General features: G+C 39.1%; 1 protein-coding gene across 2 annotated transcripts in view; it reads left to right on the forward strand.

Moving 5' to 3' along the window:
• Positions 1-23,295, forward strand: part of arhgap39 (Rho GTPase activating protein 39) — a 76,971-nt gene that overhangs the window by 7,871 nt on the left and 45,805 nt on the right. The window contains exons 1-3 of one of the 2 annotated variants that reach the window (XM_067418236.1): positions 5,781-5,882; positions 13,039-13,425; positions 22,097-23,294. In XM_067418236.1, coding sequence (XP_067274337.1) covers positions 13,082-13,425; positions 22,097-23,294 — 1,542 coding nt within the window. In that variant the 5' untranslated portion in view covers positions 5,781-5,882; positions 13,039-13,081. Of the gene's footprint in view, positions 1-5,780; positions 5,883-13,038; positions 13,426-22,096; position 23,295 lie in introns of those variants that run through there. The other variant, XM_067418235.1, reaches the window with a different exon arrangement.

Raw genomic sequence — 23,295 nt, forward strand, 5'->3', positions numbered from 1 at the left:
AACTTCTGGAGCAGTTTGAGCTCCAGTAGCTCGTCTGTTTGATCGGACCCCACGGGCCAGCCTTCGCTCCCCACGTGCATCAATGAGCCTTGGCCGCCCATGACCCTGTGGCCGGTTCTCCACTGGTCCTTCTTTGGAGCACTTTTGATAGATACTGAACACTGCAGACCGGGAACAGCCCACAAGAGCTGCAGTTTTGGAGATGCTCTGACCCAGTCGTCTAGCCGTCACAATCTGGCCCTTGTCAAACTCGCTCAAATCCTTACGCTTGCCCATTTTTCCTGCTTCTAACACATCAACTTTGAGGATAAAATGTTCACTTGCTGCCTAATATATCCCACCCACTAACAGGAGATGAAGAGATCATCTGTTTTTTAGGGTGAAATACGAGCCCATCTTTTCTTCATGAAACTGACCCATATAATATCGGTCAATAGGTGACAGTAGCCACAGAGCGACAGCATGAATGAATTATTAATTCACATTAATAGAGGAAACATGATGTCTGGTGCCAGACTGAACCGCAGGACTTCAGTTTTTGGGAAGGGAAAGTCTCAACATTGAAATGAGTGATGTCATGAGTGTCAGTAATTAATGTGCACTTGATCTGGTGACTTCAAATAAAAAATGAGGAGATAACGAGCCCCTGATTATTACGACCTAAATTATGCAGATTACAGTAAGAAAGGCAGATCAGCAGACAGACGCCGCTGCCAGATTGAACACGTTTGAGGAAAAACCAGCCAGACTAATGATGCATTTGATGAAATAATGTGCATTACAGTTTCATTAGAGAAAAATGCGAGTTAAACTCGTTTGATCTGACTGTTGGGTTGTTTCGGGTGTGCTCTGAAGAGTGTGAAACTGAAATTTTAAGCTCGTTTCATGTTTCCTCCCCTCGAGCAAGAAAAGTTGCAAGCTCTTACATTCAAAGTCTTGTCACACAGATAAGCGCGAGATAGTCCGACTCGCTCAGCTATAGACACACAGTGACAGTGATGGGAGGAAAGCAAAGAGTGCCAGACAGAGAAAGAGCCGACTGCAGAACGGATGAGACAGTGTGTGTGTGTGTGTGTGTGTGTGTGTGTGTGTGTGTGTGCGGCTCACTGAGTCGAGTGGGAGACGCTGAAGCTTGGACTGCGGCTCGCCTTATAAGAATACCTGTGTGTGTGTGTGTGTGTGTGGGGGGGGGGGGGGGCATGTTTTTGTGACATATGAGGACAAAAATGTGTATAATGCCATGGGTATGACCCAGGTATTACAGGAGAGGGTGAAATATGAGGACATTACCCATGGCCCCACTTTTCAAAAGGCTTATAAATCACACAGGAGGAGTTTTTTTAGAAAGTAAAAATGCAGAATGTTTCCTGTGATGGGTAGGTTTAGGGGCAGTGTGTGTGTGTGTGTGTGTGTGTGTGTGTGTGTGTGTGTGTGTGTGTGTGATGGGTAGGTTTAGGTGCACTAAGTTGAGTGGGAGACACTGCAATCCCTCTGTGTATCTGAAGCTTGGACTGCGGATCGCCTTATTAGAATACCTGTGTGTGTGTGTGTGTGTGTGTGTGTGTGTGTCTGTGTCCTAACTCATCTACAGATGTGGAATATGGGGGTCATGGAATTGCAGAGGCTGCGGTTGCTAGGATACTGTTGCCGGGATGCCTTTGTCTGGCGGGGCGGATTGCTCTGATGCTGATGTCTATAGAACTAGCCTTAACTGTGAGGTCACACAACCCACACACACGCTCCCACACACACACGCACAATCTGACGTGCTTCTATTTTAGGCGTGTGTGTGTTCATTTGAGTGCTGATGGGAATTATTTGAGAAAATGAATGTGCATAAAACCTACTGTAAACAGCTGCACCACTTAGCATTTATTTACTGTTATTATATTTATTATTATTTTGAATTAGCTTTTATTTTTATATTGTCAGATTTGGTTTACGTTTTAGTAATTGAATGTGCTTTTGTCATTTTTTATTAGTTTTTTTAAATATTTATTATTTAGCTTTATTGTTGTTATATATTTTAGTAATAAATATTATGCTTTTAGCATTTTTTAATATTTCTATTTTGATTTTTTTGTTTAGAGACTTTTGTCATTTTCATTAGTTTTTAAACGTATGTTAAGTTTTTGTATTTTAGTCATTTTATGTGCATTTGTCATTTTTATAATTTTTTTTATAGCCTATTTTTTTGTTTTATATTTTAGTTTTGTATGTGCTTTTCAATTTTTATTATTTTTTAAATATGTATTTTGTTTTATATTTTTTGTAACTTTTATTTTAGTTTTTTTATATTTCTGTTTAGATTTATTTTTAGTTTGTTTTAGTAATTTTATGTGCGTTTGTTATTTTTATTTGTTTTTAATATTTCTATTTAACTTTATTTTGGTTTTATATTTGATTACTTTATGTACATAAACTAGCATTTACAAAGCTTTTTTGCATTTTAGTAATTTTATGTGCTTTTTAATCTTTATTAGCTTTTTTAATATTTCTGTTTAGCTTTATATTTTATTTATATTTTAGTAATTTTATGTGCATTTGTCATTTTTATTCATTTTTAATATTTCTATTTAGCTTTATTTTTGTTTTATATTTCGTGAGTGGTTGCTAGTATGTTGCTAGGGAATTTTGGGTAGTTTCTTGGGTGTTGCTATGCGGTTTCTGGGGTATTCTGGGAGTTTGTTAGGAGCTACTACTGTATGCAGTTGCTAGGGAGTTCTGGGTGGTTGCTAGGGTGTTGCTATAAGGTTACTGAAGCATTTTAGGTGCTTGAGGTTGTGCTTATGTGGTTACCAAGGTATTCTGGGTGGGTGCTAGAATAATGCTACAGAATTTTGGGTAGTTTCTGTGGTATTCTGGGAGGTTGCTATGGCATTTTGGTTAGTTTCTAAGGTGTTTCTATGCGGTTCCTGGGGTATTCTGCGAGGTTGCTAGGAGGCTGCTACTGTATGCATTTTCTAGGGATCTCTGGGTGGGTGCTAGGATGTTGCTACAGAATGTTGGGTAGTTTCTGGGGTGTTGCTATGCGGTTCCTGGGGTATTCTGGGATGTTGCTATGGAATTTTGGGTAGTTTCTAAGGTGTTGCTATGTGGTTCCTGGGGTATTCTGGGAGGCTGCTATGCGGTTACAAGGGATTTCTGGGTGGGTGCTTGGATGCTGTGTTGGGGTTCATAGTGAATTCTGGGTAGTTTTTGTATGGTGTTGCTATGCGCTTATTAGGATATTCTGGCCTGGGTGGATGCTAGAATGTTGCTATACAGTTTGAAGGGAATTCTGGGTCGTTGCTAGGGCGTTCCTATGCAGTTACTAAAGTGTTATGGGTGGTTGCTAGAATGTTGCCAAGTGGTTACTAAGGTATTCTGGGTAGTATCTATGGCGTTGCTATGTTGATGTTGCACTGTATGTTGTGAGTAGGATATTCTGGATGGGTGCTGGGGGATTGCTATGCAGTTAGTAGGGATTTCTATGTGGTTGCTACAATTTGCTGTATGGTTTCTAGGATATCCTAGATTGTTGCTAGGGCATTGCTATGCAGTTAGTAGGGATTTCTATGTGGTTTCTAGGGCATTATTGAGTGGTTGCAAGGCGGTTGCTCACAAATGTCATTCATGTCTGTAGCACAAGCATTTAATGCTTAGTGTGAGCAGTCAGTTTAAATCCATAAGCATGAGTATGAGCTGTAGTGATGCTTGACTTGAGGGAACACCATTAATAACAGTGTGCAGTCTTTAAAATGAGGTTTGCGGCCAAGGTGACGCGTGTTAGTAAAGAACATGGAGAATTATGGGTCTAATACCAGCATCCGTCTCACTTCACTGAGGATCTCTCTCTCTCTCTCTCTCTCTCTCTCTCTCTCTCTCTCTCTCTCTCTCATCTTCATCTATTTGTGCAGTGTTCACGTTTAGGGGATCTTCTTTCCCTTTCAAGTGACTGGTTCCTATCTTTGGGTGAGGATTTTACCTTTATTCTGTTCAAAAGAAAATGACTTTGGTTTTAATACATTTTTTATCTGGCACTGCAAAGCTAGCTATCAGGAAAACAAGAAAAATCAAACTGTTAGGGCAGGATGTAATAAGTGTGATTCCTATGTTTTTGGGGGTTGTGGCTGTCAGACTAAAAGTCGAGTTTGCTTATGGTGGACTGTTTACTAAAGTTTATTGAAATCTGGGGTATTAATGAGGAATTGTGTACTGTATATGAAGAAAATGAATTGATGTTAACTTTTTGAAAATGAAAAAGAAGGAAAAATAAATAAATAATTTGAAGTATGAGTAATTGTGAAAATTTAGTAAATTGTTAATAAAAGAATATTTAAAATTCTCTCTCTCTCTCTCTCTCTCTCTCTCTCTTTGTTACATTTTCTCTGAATTCTGTCAGTTCTTTCTCTCATTTTGTGTAAAGAGCAACAGTCGGGTTGCAGAGAAGTAAAAATCCCTTGTATTTGGCTACACAAATAAATAGATTTTTAGTGATACCGTAAACCTTTCAAGGTTTGCCATGAAGCTCTTAAGTGATGATTTATGATTCTGTGAAAGCCTGAAGTCACAAGTCAGTGTTTAACTCTCCCTCCTGTTATCTGATGAACTCTCATTGTCATTTGCGGAGCGCTTTCGTCACGTTAAATCCCCGTGCTCTGGTTTATCTGTAGAGATGAAGGACAGATGAAGATATCTCTATATATATAGAATAGGTGAGAGAGGTAAAGGGCAGGTCATGCAAAGAAAAATTGATAGAAAGGAGCTGGAGTGGTTAATAGACTGATGAGAAGATGGCCACCATGTGACCTTTGACTCTTTTCTGTATTTTTGTGATGTTTTCCAGAACAAATATCTAAACATTCTTAAATCAAGATGCATTTAATTGAGATGTAAAATGCCCTAAGATATAAAGTCGAGATGCATAGGTTTCGGCCAATTATTGGTATGGGCAGGTAAAAACAATATTATTATTTTCACCAATGATCCATACTTTGTGTGTGTGTGTGTGTGTGTGTGTGTGTGTGTGTGTGTGTGTGTGTGTGTGTGTGTGTGTGTGTGTGTGTGTGTGTGTGTGTGTGTGTGTGTGTGTGTGTGTGTGTGTGTGTGTGTGTGTGTGTGTGTGTGTGTGTGAGTGAGAGAGAGAGAGAGAGAGAGAGAGAGAGAGAGAGAGCTAGAGGGCGGGGATATCGTGTTGAAATTTAGGGCAAGTTAACTTGTTGACAAAAAAAGCTCAAAAATAGCGTTAAAAGCACATATTTGACCCTATGATCTCCCAAATAGTCTGATATTATCCTCTGATCTGAGGGACTTCTCTCAAAATGTTAGACAGGTATTATTAGAAAATCAATTATGTCAGCATTGATTATGTTTATGGTTAGTGTGTTTTTACTGTAGCAATTTTAAAAGGTTTATTTTTTTAAGTTTAGGCTGAAGTATGAATGTAAATGTGGTTGTAAATAGATAGTGAGTTATTGATGTTTAGATGTATATATTTTATTGTTTTATCTGCCCAGGGACTGCGGATGGAAGTTAGCTGTAGCTAAATCTGGTGTGAAGCATCTTTTCTCTTGTAAGATTAATGTAGGCCTACTTGCACATGGTCCCTGTCAAATAAATAATAAACATGAATCACACGTTGTTACGTGGCTTTTAAACAAACACTATTTGTATCACTTCTCCCATTGAATAATTGCAATAAGCTTTGTGCGTTGTTCTGATAAGAAACAAAGTAAAATTCTGCTTATTTTATCACGAAATTCAAACAGCAAATGGCGCTTCGACGCTCTAATAACTGTCACGTGACAAGCGTCAGTCACTTCAAGCGGCAGCTCGAAAGTCCGCGAGTCTTCCACTCAATTAAAAGTTATATCTCACAAAACATGCGTGGATATCAGAAGGTATGTTGAAAGATATTATACAACTTACCGAAATCCGTATGCCTCATGCAATCGCTCTATCAGTGTTTCCAACGCGGAAAGATGACGATAACAGCTTGTAAACAATTACCTCAGGAAAGGTATCCAGTGTTCAGTTCGTTAGTTAGCTATAAACACTATGAGCTTGTACAGAAGTGTGTGTTTGAATAAACTTGCCATGAAGACTAGTGTTTATGATAACTAACTCAAGTGCAATTGAGTTGTATACAAACATTTCAGTTGGGTGTATTATATCTGAAAATAAATAGCAGTTGAATATAATACCTATGTTATTAATTGTAACCTCTAAAATTAAAGTCAACAAAAGAGGGGGTTGTAAAGTTTGCAGAATTGGGGGAAAAAATCAATGTATATTGATGTAATATAAGCAGATATTGTTCTGAATTAGTTATTGGCAGAGAAACTTAGTAGGCCTATCAATGCATCTCAAATATTAAGTCTTGATTTATAGAAAATGTTTTTTTTTTAAAAGTGAGTTTATGCTTAACGCTTCAATGGATGAATGTTTTGCCAATCATTCCTACATATTCGGGTCTTTGGCGACCCGGATCTTTCGGAGCCTGGAAGGGTTCAGTCTGAGCAGATGTTTTATATCATCATCACTGTCCTCTTCAGAGCTCATTTCCAGGACATTCAGCTTCTGGCTCATATTCGCCATCTCAAACATATTCGCAAAACTATCATTTTCAACATCTTCCAAATCTATATTTTGATGTATGATGACAGCTTCCTTGCTAAATCCACCATAAAGTGACGGTGACACTAATATTTGATTGCCTTCATTATTTCCATTTCAAGTTTTGTTGATGATTCTTCCTATTTTGTTTTCTGCCTGCGGTAACTATGAGTGAAACGTCATCATTGTGTATCAGACATCGCCACCTTGTGGAATAAAGGTGAATTGCACTTATTCAGTCTTCAAAGATTAAATGATTGTTAAACAATAAATGAGGCGGAGGGTAGTAAATGATGTCCCCGGTCACTAAAGACATGAGTTAAGCGTTTAAGGGTTAAAAAATATTTTACAATGATACGTTTTTTCCCGTACCCCATCGGCAGATATTTTTTTCTTGTGTTTGAGCTTAAACTCACTCAATTCTGATACATTTTTTCAGACAACAAGACTTAATATCTCTCATTTTGCTTCTGTTGATTCAAGAATATGCTTAAAAAATACTGAGGAAGAACATAATTTTTTGCTCTGTTTTAGGAATACGTTGATGCAGATGAATCTGAAGTGTTTGAGTCATTTTTGAGAATGCATTTACATTTACATTTATGCATTTGGCAGACGCTTTTATCCAAAGCGACTTACATTGCATTCAAGGTACACAGTATTATCAGTTCTGCAAAACAGTATTTGTATGCTCTTGAAATAAGTGTAATCATCCAGCACAGTTATGATGTAAATAATTGTGTGTTATTTGTCACAGTTGTAGGAGCTGCATTGTATGCACTGGCTCTGCTGCATTTTGCGGTCATCTTGTCGGCTCGGGGAATGAGTGTTTGAGTGACAGCCTTAAATCCCGCTGCATGATTAGTGGCACCTTGTAAAGGGCGTCTTTGTAAAGCGCGGTCAGTAATTGCTGCAGACGGCGGCTGTTAACAGCACTGCAGCAGAAAGCCTGTCAATCAATAGCAGTGCATCTGTTCGACTCCACCCGTAAGATCACAATCATCAAACCATTACGCTGAGAGGGTTTAACAATTACTAATGTTACCTTTCTAGAAAATCCAGGCTACACTGCAAAAACTGATTTTTGTCTTTTTTTCCAGTACTTAAATATCTGATCATTCTTAAATCGAGATACATTTACTGGAAACGAAAAAATAATATAAGGTATTCTTTAAGTTAATGCTTAAAACAAGAAATAAAACACTTAATTTTGAAGGGAAAACGACAATTTTTCTCTAATAGCCCATGTGCTTAGCAAGACTTAGCATTTCCACTGTGATGAAAGAGATCATATATTCATATTCATCTCTTTTTTGATTATTTAATTGGACTGTCAGACATTGCAAAACTTTAACACCAAAAATTGGATTTAAAATGCAAAAGTTTAGGGTTTGTAAGATTTTAGAAATGTTTTTTGTTAGAAGTCTCTTCTGCTCACCAAGGCTGCATTTGATCAAAAATACATTAAAAAATGTGAAATATTTTTTTATTTTAAAATATCTGTTTTATATATGAATATAGTAAAGTGTAATTTACTCCTGTGATCAAAGTTGAATTTTCAGCATCATTACTCCAGACTCCAGTGTCACATTATCCTTCATAAATCATTCTAATATGATGATTTGCTGCACAAGAGACATTTATGATCATTTTTATGTTTGAAACCTGGAATTTCTGTGGAAATCGTGATCTGTTTTATTTTTCAGGATTCTTTGATGAATAGTAGGTTCAAAAGAACAGCATTTTCTGTATCTTTTGTAACATTATAAATGTATTTAATGTGACTTTTGATTATTTGAACATATCTTTGCTGAATAAAAGTATTAATTTCTTTTTTATTATTATTATTATAAATCTTATAATCCAAAATTTTGAACATTAGTGTATTTCTGGGATGTTAACTGAACTAAATATACTAATAAAACATGTATCTGTGTTACAAGTAATGCAAGTTACATAATAAGATTACTTTTGAAGTAACTAGTAAAGTAACACATTACTTTTAAATTTACGACAAAATTTCTGAGGTCCTTTTTCAAATAAATAACGCAAGTTACTTTGTTTTCCCATTTATAGACTGACATTCTTCTGTCAACGACAACGATGTACTAAAAATGGAAAAGTTTTTCCTTTGCTTTTTTTCCGCATATAGATGACGTTGCTAAAACTATCCCGTTCACACGGATCCACGAAAATTATTAAAAATGCGATATTATTCATGTCAGGCCAGTAGATGGCGACGTGACTTTGTAAAGAAACAACATGTGCGCATGATACAAATTCGCATTTTTGTAGTTTACATGGAGAAAGATATCGCTATCTTAAAACACAGCTTTCGTGTAAATGAACGGGCAACGCATAAAAATTGAAAACAAAAACAACCCCTTAATGTGCATTAACTCATTTCACTTGCACAAAAATAGATTCAGTATTCCTCAAAATGAGGTGAACTTTCTTCTCCTGCGTCCTATTCTTATGCAATAGAATAATAATGCAATCCAGAAAGGTTTGTTTGAGCGGCACCCTCTACTGTACTGGCGTGAATTTGCATTTCTTTCAACTTTAGGCTTATTTGTTCACCTTTGGTGTGAAATTTGCCTAAAATAGAACTTTTTTTTCGTTATAAAAAAAAACGGTAACACTTTATTTTAAGGTTCAGTTATTAACTATTAACTAGTTGCTTATTAGCATGCATATTACTAGCATATTGTAGGGTATTGGCTGTTTATTAACAACTTACACATATGAGGAATATATTAGCATTAATGCCTTATTCTACATCCCTTAATCCGACCCAATACCTAAACTTAAATGCTACAAAAACTACCGTATTAACTATTAATAAGCAGTAAATTAGGAGTTTATTGAGGCAAAAGTTGTTGTTAATAAGTGTTACCAAAAAAACAAACAAGCTAGCCCAGCCCATGGGGAGAAAAAGTAATGCATTACTTTCCATAAAAAGTAACTAAGTAATGCATTTAGTTACTTTTTGATTGTTTGTGCAATTTCGTAACGCATTACTTTTAAAAGCACCTTTCTCCAACTCTGTGGCCGTTTGGTTTCAGCAGTCGCTGTTCAGTATATCTCATACTCTAGTGTTGCATCCCCAATAGCCGAACGTAACCGAGATCTCCAGATAAATTGAGTCTTGAGCACTTTTCTTATGAATAGAAGCTGAAGCACCTCCTGAATAACACGTTTATGTGAAGATCCATTAGGTGAACATATTGAAATCCTGAGCAGTGGAATCATGATCATATGCTTCTGCACCTTCAGATGGAGGATCCAGACAGATCAAATTACCCAGCATCCCCTCTGACCAGCTTTCCCAAAAATGCTTTCAGCAGGATTTGAGCGATCAGGTTATCCTGGATTAGAGCAGATTAGATTTGATTATAGGATCAGGAGAAATTTACTATGGGATTAACAGAGCTGATTATCACACACATATACATACACACACACACACACGCACACACTCTCACACACACACACACACACACACACACACACACACACACACAATGAAAATAAAATCTGAACATAGATAAACACAGGCTGTAGGGAGGATGGATAGAGCTAGAAAATATCAAAAGCTTTTTCGTTTTTGAATTTAAGTTTTAAGATTTTATTACATTTTTAGTTCAGACTAATAAATTATGAAAAATATAAACAAATTCAAAGTGATCTGATGAAACTAGCATCTTTCTTTGAGTTGTGGTTTCCTGCTTATGTTGGATATCACAAACCGTACAAACAAGCTAACGCTGTTACCAACTCAATACACAAACACACACACATAAAGCCTCCCCACACGCGTTCATACACAAAAAATAGACACACACACACATTCCCCCCACACCCACATCCACAAAATACACGCACAACACCCCCCCACACACACACACATCCATACAGACACGTACACACACACACACACAAAAACACACCACCCCACACACATATCCACATACACACAACCCAACACACATAGGCACACATACACACACACAAGACATACAAACATATACATACACAAGCACATACAACCTAACACACACATGCTAACACAGACACACACATCCTTAGACAGAAACACTTACACATATCCACAAACAAACCCCCCCCCCCACACACACACATATCCATAGACACAGACACACACATCCTCAGACAGACACACATTCTCCACACACACACACACACATCCTCAGACAGACACACACACACACACACATTCATCCCCACCCACATACAAACCCTACAAACACATGCCAACACAGACACACACACAACCACATACACAGGCACACACACATTCTCCACACACATACAACCCCACAAACACATGCCAACACACACACACAACCACATACACAGACACACACATCCTCAGACAGACACACATACAACCCCACAAACACATGCCAACACAGACACACACACAACCACATACACACACATCCTCAGACAGACACACATTCTCCACACACATACAACCCCACAAACACATGCCAACACACACACACAACCACATACACAGACACACACATCCTCAGACAGACACACATTCTCCACACACATACAACCCCACAAACACATGCCAACACAAACACACACACACAACCACATACACAGACACACATCCTCAGACAGACACTCACACATATCCACAAACACACACACACACACATATCTACACTACACACACAGACCCTGAATGTAATGCGTGACTCATATGAGAGATCATGACTCTATGACTGTAATCCCGTATGACGGTCATCTCTGACATCATGACTTTCTCTTTCTCTGTATGGGTTCATCTCACAAACACATTTCCTCCTTTGCTTTTGATCTTGCCAGATTTTGTGCAACCCATTAAAAGGATAGTTTACCCAAAAATGAGCCTGTGATGTTTATCTGCTGAGAATCTGCTGACCCCCAGGGCGTCCAACATGTAGGTGTGTTTGTTTCCTCAGTAGAACACAAATGAAGATTTTTAACTCAACCGCTGCTGTGTGTCGGTCATATAATGATGTGAATGGGGAACAAATTATATGAGAGCAAAAAAAAAAAAAACATGCTTAGACCACATGCACAAAGATTATATCCAAAAGCCTGGAACGGGTATACGCATACCTGTCAAGTCTCCAGTTTTGGCTGGGAAAGTCCCGTATTTTACCCTTCTTTCCCGCCGTCCTCCCGTATTAGTATTTTCCCGTAAATCTCCCGTATATTAACCTGTGTTATTAAAAAATAAGAATACCGGAGGATTAAAACAAAAACATTTCTATTCTGAGCTCTGTAACTAGCCTCGCGATAACTGCCATCTGCAGTAGCCTACAGTACTGTCGCGAGGTTAGTGTGTGAGGTCAGATGACGAGGGAAAAAAACAAAACAGAGACGGATGATAGCCGTAACGATAGAGACGGAAGGCACTCCTGCCAAAAAAACGAAACCCTCATGTAAATACCGTGATCAATGGGACGGCAAATTTAATTTTCTGAAGAGGAGCAGGTGGGGGACAGTCACGCGTTTTGTAAGTTTTGTAACTGCGACTTCAGCATCTCACATCCGCATCATGTGCGACAGCGGGAGATCTTTTAAAGTGACAGTAACCACTTATAGTGACAATGGTGTTTGCTTTGTATCTTTCTAGTGTGGTAAGTTACTCTAAAAAAGTAATTAATTACTAGTTACTAATTACATCTTCAATAGTGTAATTAGATTAGTGTACAAATTACTCTCTCCATAAAGTATTTCATTACTTATTACTAATTACTTTTTAATTACTTCCTAAATCCTATATCAACCTCGAGTTAAGCGATTCAAGGTTAGACATGAAACGGCTCTTTTAATTCTACAATATTAATCGACATAAATTACTCTTATTAACTGACCAAAGTATTACAAATGTGAGAAGTATAGATAAAAACATGCATTTTAAAGCTAGACTTTAAATGTTGTTGTTAAGTCCACTATTGAATTATGTATAATTATATTTAGTTCACTTACATCAGAAGTAGCTGTAATTAAATTACAGAAAAAATAAGAGTAATCACTTACTTTACTTTTTCAAGGGAAATGTAATTAAATTACAGTAACTAATTACACCCAACACTGGTTGCTCTTACTATCGTCCCCTTTATCTTGCTCACTGCAGTATGTTAAGAACCCCAGTGCTTATATAGATCATTTTTGATTATTAAGTATAGCAGATTTAAGTTTGGAAACAATGTGTTGTATTTATAATGTATAATGTTTAAATGTTTTTTTCATACATAAAAATAGATGGATTTTAGGAAGGGTCCCTCATAAAAGATTAATCATATTTGGGGGTCCTTGGCATCATAAAGTTTGAAAACCCCTGCTCTAGCGGACGGAAAGTTGCATAGTGCACCTTAACAACCGGATAAAGTGTGTTTCTGTGTGTGTTTTTAGGTTGGAATGGGTGGAAATCATCGAGCCGCGCACCCGTGAGCGCATGTACGCCAACCTGCTGACGGGCGAGTGTGTTTGGGACGCCCCGGCGGGAGTGCGGATTAAGCGCAGCGGACAGGACCAATGGTGGGAGCTTTTCGACTCCAAAACCTCCCGATTCTATTACTATAACGCTTCTACCCAGCGCACCGTTTGGCACCGCCCACACAGCTGTGACATCATCCCCCTCGCCAAACTACAAACCCTCAAGCAGAACACCAACATGGCTCCGCCCACCGCTACCACGACCAGTGACTCCGCCCACAGCAGCCCTGCCCACAGCGCCGTCAGCACCGCATCATCGCAGGAGCAGGAGGAGAAGACGTCCGTCGCCGAGGAGGGAGAGAGGCGAGTTTAAATATTAGGGAGTGCATTAAAAAAAAATTGAGGCGTAATATATTTGAATGTTTGAATATTTTCCTCATATTCTCCATTGTTGCGGCTCCTCTCTTCCCAGTCTGTCAGTAACTCTGTTTAGTTCCTGTCTCTATGAAGCCCCGCCTTCTGAAAAGCACTCTGTGCTCTGATTGGTCTGCTGGACTAATGTGGTGTGATTGGTCAAATGTTTCCAGTGTGTTTGGGAAATGTCCCGCCCCTTACTTTAAATGTCAGTTTCAACAAACTACTAACTCAAGCAGGCCCCGCCCCTTTATTCTGCAAATTAATTATTTAAATGAGGAATATTGTGACATGTTCGTTCCCAGAAAGAAAAAAAAACTCAAGACAGAGAAAAACTATCTATCTATCAGTCTGTCTGTCTGTCCGTCCGTCCGTCCGTCCGTCCGTCCGTCCGTCTATCATTTGTTCTGTCTGTCTATCCTTCCATCCATCCATTTATCCATCCATCCATCTATTTGTCTATCATTTGTTCCGTCTATCAATCCATCCATCCATTTTTCCAAACATTTTCCCATCCATCCATTTATCCGTCCATCCATTGATCCATCATCCATCCATCCATCCATCCATCCATCCATCCATCCATCCATCCATCCATCCATCCATCCATCCATCCATCCATGTCTCTCGTTATTTTTGTATCTGTCCATTTATTCATTCATCCATCCATCTTTTGTTTGTTCTGTATCCATCCATCCATCCGTCTATCATTTGTTGTGTATCCATCCATCCATCCATCCATCCATCCATCCGTCTATCGTTTGTTCTGTATCCATCCATCCATACATTCATCCATCTAACCGTCTATCATTTGTTCTATGTCCATCCATCCATCCATCCATCCATCCATCCATCCATCCATCCATCCATCCATCCATCCATTTATCATTTGTTCTGTATCCATCCATCCATCCAACCGTCTATCGTTTGTTCTATATCCATCCATCCATCCATCCATCCATCCATCCATCCATCCATCCATCCATTTATCATTTGTTCTGTATCCATCCATCCATCCAAACGTCTATCGTTTGTTTTGTATCCATCCATCCATCCATCCATCCATCCATCCATCATCCGTCTATCATTTGTTTTGTCTCCATCTATCCATCCATCCATCCATCCATCCATTTATCATTTGTTCTGTATCCATCCATCCATCCATCCATCCATCCAAACGTCTATCGTTTGTTTTGTCTCCATCTATCCATCCATCCATCCATCCGTCTATCGTTTGTTTTGTCTCCATCCATCGATCCATCCATCCATCCGTCTATCGTTTGTTTTGTCTCCATCTATCCATCCATCCGTCTATCGTTTGTTTTGTCTCCATCCATCCATCCATCCATCCAAACGTCTATCGTTTGTTTTGTCTCCATCCATCCATCCATCCATCCGTCTATCGTTTGTTTTGTATCCATCCATCCATCCATCCATCCATCCGTCTATCGTTTGTTCTGTATCCATCCATCCATACATTCATCCATCTAACCGTCTATCATTTGTTCTATGTCCATCCATCCATCCATCCATCCATCCATCCATCCATCCATCCATCCATCCATTTATCATTTGTTCTGCATCCATCCATCCATCCAACCGTCTATCGTTTGTTCTATATCCATCCATCCATCCATCCATCCATCCATCCATCCATCCATTTATCATTTGTTCTGTATCCATCCATCCATCCAAACGTCTATCGTTTGTTTTGTATCCATCCATCCATCCATCCATCCATCCATCCATCATCCGTCTATCATTTGTTTTGTCTCCATCTATCCATCCATCCATCCATCCATCCATTTATCATTTGTTCTGTATCCATCCATCCATCCATCCATCCATCCATCCAAACGTCTATCGTTTGTTTTGTCTCCATCTATCCATCCATCCATCCATCCGTCTATCGTTTGTTTTGTCTCCATCCATCGATCCATCCATCCATCCGTCTATCGTTTGTTTTGTCTCCATCTATCCATCCATCCGTCTATCGTTTGTTTTGTCTCCATCCATCCATCCATCCATCCAAACGTCTATCGTTTGTTTTGTCTCCATCCATCCATCCATCCATCCGTCTATCGTTTGTTGTGTATCCATCCATCCATCCATCCATCCATCCGTCTATCGTTTGTTCTGTATCCATCCATCCATACATTCATCCATCTAACCGTCTATCATTTGTTCTATGTCCATCCATCCATCCATCCATCCATCCATCCATCCATCCATCCATCCATTTATCATTTGTTCTGTATCCATCCATCCATCCAACCGTCTATCGTTTGTTCTATATCCATCCATCCATCCATCCATCCATCCATTTATCATTTGTTCTGTATCCATCCATCCATCCAAACGTCTATCGTTTGTTTTGTATCCATCCATCCATCCATCCATCCATCCATCATCCGTCTATCATTTGTTTTGTCTCCATCTATCCATCCATCCATCCATCCATCCATCCATTTATCATTTGTTCTGTATCCATCCATCCATCCATCCATCCATCCATCCATCCAAACGTCTATCGTTTGTTTTGTCTCCATCTATCCATCCATCCGTCTATCGTTTGTTTTGTCTCCATCCATCGATCCATCCATCCATCCGTCTATCGTTTGTTTTGTCTCCATCTATCCATCCATCCGTCTATCGTTTGTTTTGTCTCCATCCATCCATCCATCCATCCAAACGTCTATCGTTTGTTTTGTCTCCATCCATCCATCCATCCATCCATCCGTCTATCGTTTGTTTTGTATCCATCCATCCATCCATCCATCCATTTATCATTTGTTCTGTATCCATCATCCATCCATCCAAACGTCTATCGTTTGTTTTGTCTCCATCCATCCATCCATCCATCCATCCATCCATCCATCCATCCGTCTATCGTTTGTTTTGTCTCCATCCATCCATCCATCCATCCATCCATCCGTCTATCGTTTGTTTTGTATCCATCCATCCATCCATCCATCCATTTATCATTTGTTCTGTATCCATCATCCATCCATCCAAACGTCTATCGTTTGTTTTGTCTCCATCCATCCATCCATCCATCCATCCATCCATCCATCCATCCGTCTATCGTTTGTTTTGTCTCCATCCATCCATCCATCCATCCATCCAAACGTCTATCGTTTGTTTTGTCTCCATCCATCCATCCATCCATCCATCCATCCATCCATCCATCCATCCGTCTATTGTTTGTTTTGTATCCATCCATCCATCCATCCATCCATCCATTTATCATTTGTTCTGTATCCATCATCCATCCATCCATCCGTCTATCGTTTGTTTTGTCTCCATCTATCCATCCATCCATCCGTCTATCGTTTGTTTTGTATCCATCCATCCATCCATCCATCCATCCATCCATCCATCCATCCATCCGTCTATCGTTTGTTTTGTCTCCATCTATCCATCCATCCATCCATCCATCCATCCATCTATCGTTTGTTCTGTATCAATCAAGTATCAATAAACTTCGTGTGAATGCTTTGAGCAATCGCTTGCCATAAATTTGCAGTATTCATGTAGTGCGATCCTCTGTTCTGCTCTGCTCTGAAACCGTTAGCATGTAGAACACACAACAGCGCGTTTGACTTTAAAACATGCAATGCTTGCATTTATTTAATGAATTCAACGCCTTTTGAAGTTTATTAATCACATTAGGCCGTATCGTGATTCCTGTATTTCCATGCACAAATTAAAGAGCTTTAAAAATAATTAAGTTTGACATACCATTTAACATAAGGACTTTTTTTTATTTGCACAAAGGCTCCTAAATACATTTTACAGTTCACACACATCTATTTTTTATCGCCAAGCCCTGGAGGAACTGTGAAAACATCCCAGAATCCATTTTACTTTTGACCCTGGGCATCACTGAGACCCAGACTACATCGGCGGAAGTCAGATCTCATTTAGTTTGACCATGTGAGCTAGTTTCCATGTCCCTGTCCAACAGTGCTTCCCATTACAGTCTTCAGACCCTCTTCAAGTCAGACAACTCTTGTTTTTATTTGTTTCATTATATCATCGCTGTAAGTGGTTTTGATAGCTTGACTGGACCAGAAATAAATTGCTTCCTGTCTCAACTTTAATATATGTGCACAATACAATGCATGCACTATATTGCCAAAAGTATTGGGACACTCCTCCGAATCACTGAATTGGAAAAATGGACAGGTGTATAAATCAAGCTCTAGGCCTGCAGACGCTTCTACACACATTAGTGAAAGAATGGGTCGCTCTCAAGAGCTCAGTGAACTCAAGCGTGGGGCCGTGATAGGCTGACACCTGTGCAATAAGTCCATTCCTGACATTTCCTCACTACTAAATATTCCACGCTCAACTGTTAGTGGGATTATAACAAAGTGGAAGAGATTGGGAACAACAGCAACTCAGCCACGAAGTGAAAGGCCACGTAAAATCACAGAGCGGGGTCAGTGCATGCTGAGGGTCACAGTCACAGAAGTCACCAACTTTCTGCAGAATCAACAGCTCCAGACCTCCAGACTTCTGTGGCCTTCAGATGAGCTCAAGAACAGTGTAGAGAGCTTCATGGAATGGGTTTCCATGGCCGAGCAGCTCATCCAAGCCTTACATCAACAAGAGCAATGCAAAGCGTGGGATGCAGTGGAGTAAAGCAGCCGCCACTGAACTCTATAGAGCAGTGAGATGTGTTCTCTGAGCGACCAATCACGCTTCAGTCTGACAATCCCATGGACGAGTCTGGGTTTGGCGGTTGCCAGGTGAACGGGACTTGCCTGACTGCATTGTGCCAAGTGTAAAGTTTGGTGGAGGCGGGGGTTATGGGGTGGGGTTGTTTTTCAGGGGTTAGGCTTGGCCTCTTAGTTCCAGTGAAAGGAACTCTTAATGCTTCAGCAAGACATTTTGGACAATTTCATGCTCCCAACTTTGTGGGAACAGTTTGGGGACGGGCTCTTCCTGTCCCAACATGACTGCGCTCCAGTGCACAAAGTGTCAGTTCATAAAGACATGGATGAGGAGTTTGGTGTGGAGGAACTTGACTGGCCTGCACAGAGTCCTGAGCTCAACCCGATAGAACAGCTTTGGGATGAATTAGAGCGGAGACTGAGAGCCAGGCCTTCTCGTCCAACATCAGTGCCTGACCTCACAAATGAGCTTCTAGAAGAATGGGCAAAAATCCCCATAAACACACTCCTAAACCTTGAGGAAAGCCTTCCCAGAAGAGCTGGAGCTGTTAGAGAGGGTGGGCCGACTCCATATTAAACCCTACGGATTAACAATGGGATGGCATTAAAGTTCATGTGGATGGAAAGGCAGGCGTTCGAAAACTTTTGGCAATATAGTGTATGTGTGTATTCTCTGTACAGTATGTTGATTTTCTTTATGGTGAGTATAGCACAACAGTCTGAAACTAAAAGCAATAACACACACTACTGGTGAAAAGTTTGGAATAATAATGATTTTTAAATGTTTCCGAAATAAGTCTCTTATGCTCACCATGGCTTTTGATGGGTAAACCTGTCAGACCAGACCATCATGAGCTCTGAGGTTATTAAACAGTGAAATATGCTTCTGTAAAACCCACAAACACACTGTGATTTTGCATTTAATTGCTGAATTCTTTCCGGAAACCGAGAGAAGTGGGCGGTCGTTGGTGTTGTGCTCAGCATTTGCGCGGCTAATGCCGGATGACGCTTAATAATTTTAGCATATAAAAAAATGAATGGAACAAAAAGTAATTTTAAAAAACAGCTGTATTGCTTCAAGCTGTTTTTTAGATGAATATTCAGTGTCGGCACTTAAATAGTTTCATCCCATGAGGAACACTAGGACGAGAAAGGGAGGGTTGTGAAATGATTTTGTGTGACAGAAGAGGAGGAGGGCGAGGGAATGAAAGAAGAGAGAGACATAGAATGTGTAAATTGATTTGAAGGTCGGAAATCCATGAATAATTAATATCCAGAGGAAAACACTGCTCACTTTGTAGTGGGTCTCTTGCTCGGGAGAGAGAGTGAGTGAGAGATAAGTTTCTTGTGTTCGGAGTTTTAATCCGGCTGCTAAAGGACACACACACACACACACACACTTGGCTGTGTAATCCAGTCTGGTCGTGGGGAGCCTTCGGTGGGCCGTGGTGGCCAAGTGCTGAATTGATTTTACACACTTCTTTTTCTTGAACGCTCAGAGGCCTTTTCTGTGTGCTTTAAACTCACAGACCTCTTAGATGTAGATCTTTAAAATGGCCTTTGAAGCTCTGAGATTTTCAGTGGTGCTCGATCTAAAGTCAAACATCACTATAATTATTGCTCATAGTTGGTGTTAGTAATTTGAACAAACCTAACATTCTCGTTAAAATACTGAAACAACTTTCTTTCAGCTGATGTCATCAATCCCGCTTATTAAATGGAGACACTTTGGATCATCCAGTCATTTGCTTGTGGATAAAATCGTAAAATAATAGATATTGATGAATACATAAAATAATATAGATAAATATGAATAGATAGGATTATCATTTAGATATAGATATTCTTATTTATTATTACTCTTATTTTATCTTTTCATTTTAATAATAAATACAATTTGAGTTACTGTTTAATAAAGGCTATATTATAAAAGGTGAAATAAAATAAGAAGAACATTTATTTGATAAAAATTAAACAATAAATAGTAAAGCAAATTCTTTCCCATTTAATAATGATAATTGTAAATAACTATTTATTAAAGGGGGTATATTATAAATAAAGTAAAATAAGAAAATAAATAAATAAAAGATATTGATACACTGCAAAAAAATGCTTTTTTTACTTAGTATTTTTGTCTTGTTTCTAGTCCAAACATCTAAAAATTCCTAAAATATGAAGTATTTACTAGATAAGCAAAAGTAATTGTCCTGTTTTAGGAAGAAATAACTCAAAATGAAGAGAATTTTTTGCTTAAAATAAGATAAATAATCTGCCAGTGGGGTAAGAAAAATAATCTTGTTTTCTATTTGAATTAAGATTATTTTTCTTACCCCACTGGCAGATTATTTATCTTATTTTAAGCAAAAATTCTCTTCATTTTGAGTTATTTCTTCCTAAAACAGGACAATTACTTTTGCTTATCTAGTAAATACTTCATATTTTAGGAATTTTTAGATATTTGGACTAGAAACAAGACAAAAATACTAAGTAAGAAAAGCATTTTTTGCAGTGTAAATAGATCAAATAATATATATATATATATATATATATATATATATATATATATATATATATATATATATATATATATATATATATATATATATATATATATATAATAAAGATAAAATAAAAACAGCCTTGTCTTGTTGGAAAAACGTACCTGTTTTTCTTCTCTTTTTTCCCCGGAACAGATGTGCGTGAATCTGGCATATTTTGTTATGTTGGTTTTTTAACGTACACCCACACTAAGCCCTAAACTGACCAGATAGTGTTAACGAAAGCAAATGTGACAAAAATAAGATTTTATCCATTTCATTTTAGCTTGTGTTCTGAACTCATCTTTGAGCTCTTTTATCATGATTCGTTCTTCACGGGATTCATTCCCGAGCTTTCAGCATTGCAAGGTCAAATCTGTACCAGCTGAGCATAGGAGCTTAATAGGTCAACAAATCCAAAAATATGGAGCTGGTTAAGTGATGCAAACTCCAAAATGTATCCATTTACAAATCATGGACTATTGTAAAAAATAAAAAAAAAAGATAAAAAATACTGCTGTTTTGCTGCCTCTAGTGTTCATTTCACTTTGAAACTGTCGCGATATGTACCTATTGGTACGTATTGTGTGGTTTGCAAAAACGTTGCCACAGCTACATTTTGCCAATGAGACCAGGTTGAATAAAAGTAATATTTAATTAAATACATTTTTTAAAAATAATTTATTTTATTTTACTTAACTTTTCATGATGTAACCCCTGTAATCAATAGTAAGCAGTGTTGGGTGTAACTAATTACTAAGTAATTTAATTACATTTCCCTTGAAAAAGTAAAGTAAGGGATTACTCTTAGTTTTTGTGTAATTTAATTAGTTACTTCACATGTAATTGAACTAAATACGGTGTATAGACTGTAGAACAATTATACATAATACAATAGTGGAATTAATACCAAAACTTTAAAATGCATGTTTTTATCTATCCTTCTCACTTGTAATAATTTGGTCAGCTAATAAGAATAGTTGATGTAGCTTTATATTTTATATTTGAATGAAATAAAATAGCCGTTTTCTGTCTATCCTTGAATCACTTAACTAGTTGATGTTGTTATAGGATTTAGAAAATAATTAGTAATTAAATATTTTTTGGAGAGAGTAATTTGTACAGTTATCTAATTACACTATTGAAGATGTAATTAGTAACTAGTAATTAATTACATTTTGAGAGTAACTTACCCAACACTGATAGTAAGCGAGTGTTATTTTGTCTTGGTTACCTATTTACTTACCTATTGGTATGTATTTTGTAGTTTGCAAAAACATCGCCACAATAAAAGTAATATTTAATGAAATAATTTTTTTAAATAAATTTATTTTATTTTACTTGACTTTTCATGATATAACCCCTGTAATCAATAGTAAGTGAGTGTTATTTTGTCTTGTTCAGATTTCGATGGGGCACGGGCACCAGAGAGAGGATGCTCATTAAGGTGTCGGATCGGGAGCCCAGTTTTCTGACGCAAGGAAATGGATACTCCAGTTCGTCCCCGCGTTCCCGACGCTCATCCAGCAATGCTCCATCGGACCCTGAAGCCACGCCTCTTTCCCTGCCCGACCGACCTGCCTCCCAATCTCCATTCCTGAAGAAGGCGGAGCTAGGCGGATCTCAGCGTCGCTGCTCGGGCGATTCGCAGCCATCTTCCCCTCGCTACGCGTACGAGCCTCCTTTATATGAAGAACCGCCATCGGAATTCCAATCTCCGCCTATTTATGAAGAACCGCCCACTGATATGCAATGCGACTCTGCCTTTTTTGGCTCCGATAGATCTCCGGCGCGAAAACCAGGTCTTTACCACTCGCCCAAACAAAGCCCCTCTCCTTATGGTCAACTTGTGTTGACTAGACAACGAAGCTCAACGCCCGAAAAGATGCCCAATCAAGGCGATCGAGACTATAGTGGGCGGGACTATAGCTCAAGTGGGCGGGACTATAGCTCTGCAGGGCGGGACTACAGCTCCAGTGGGCGGGATTATAGCTCGGGCATGCGGGACTACAGCTCTAGTGGGCGGGATTATAACTCTAGTGGGCGGGAGTATAGCGCAGCTGGGCGGGAATATGTAAAGCAGCTAGTTTATGTTGAGCAATCTGGCTCCTCCCCTCGATTTAGGACGACTGAACGTCTGATGAGCTACGGGACTAGTTCTAACAGCCTTTCTGCTGGATTTTCTTACGGTGGCTCTTTTACGTTACAGCACAGTCACGACCTCAATGGTGGCAATAGAAAGCGTAAAAATCGGAAGCCATCTTTGCCGGGAGGAGAGGGGGATGGCATGGGAACGGGCCTCGGGGCGATGATCACTCAAGCCAGGTTGGCATGGGAGGCTCAGCAGATGTTACATCAGCGAGGGGGCGTGGCCTCTGAGCAGGGGGCGAAAGACGGGTATGAAAGTGACGGGGCGACGCCCCTTCCGCTGCCTGGCCCCGTGGTTCGCGCTTTCAGCGAAGACGAGGCGCTGGCGCAGCAGGAAATCCACTGGAAACGCGCCACCCTGGACAGACTGGCATTTCCTCAGGCGCTTCTAGAAAAGAGTCTGTCCGTGCAAACCAACCTGGCATCCCCAGAACCTTACCTCCATCCCTCGCAGG

This window comes from Pseudorasbora parva, chromosome 15 (assembly GCF_024679245.1).
Source record: "Pseudorasbora parva isolate DD20220531a chromosome 15, ASM2467924v1, whole genome shotgun sequence".
Taxonomy (NCBI): Eukaryota; Metazoa; Chordata; class Actinopteri; order Cypriniformes; family Gobionidae; genus Pseudorasbora; species Pseudorasbora parva.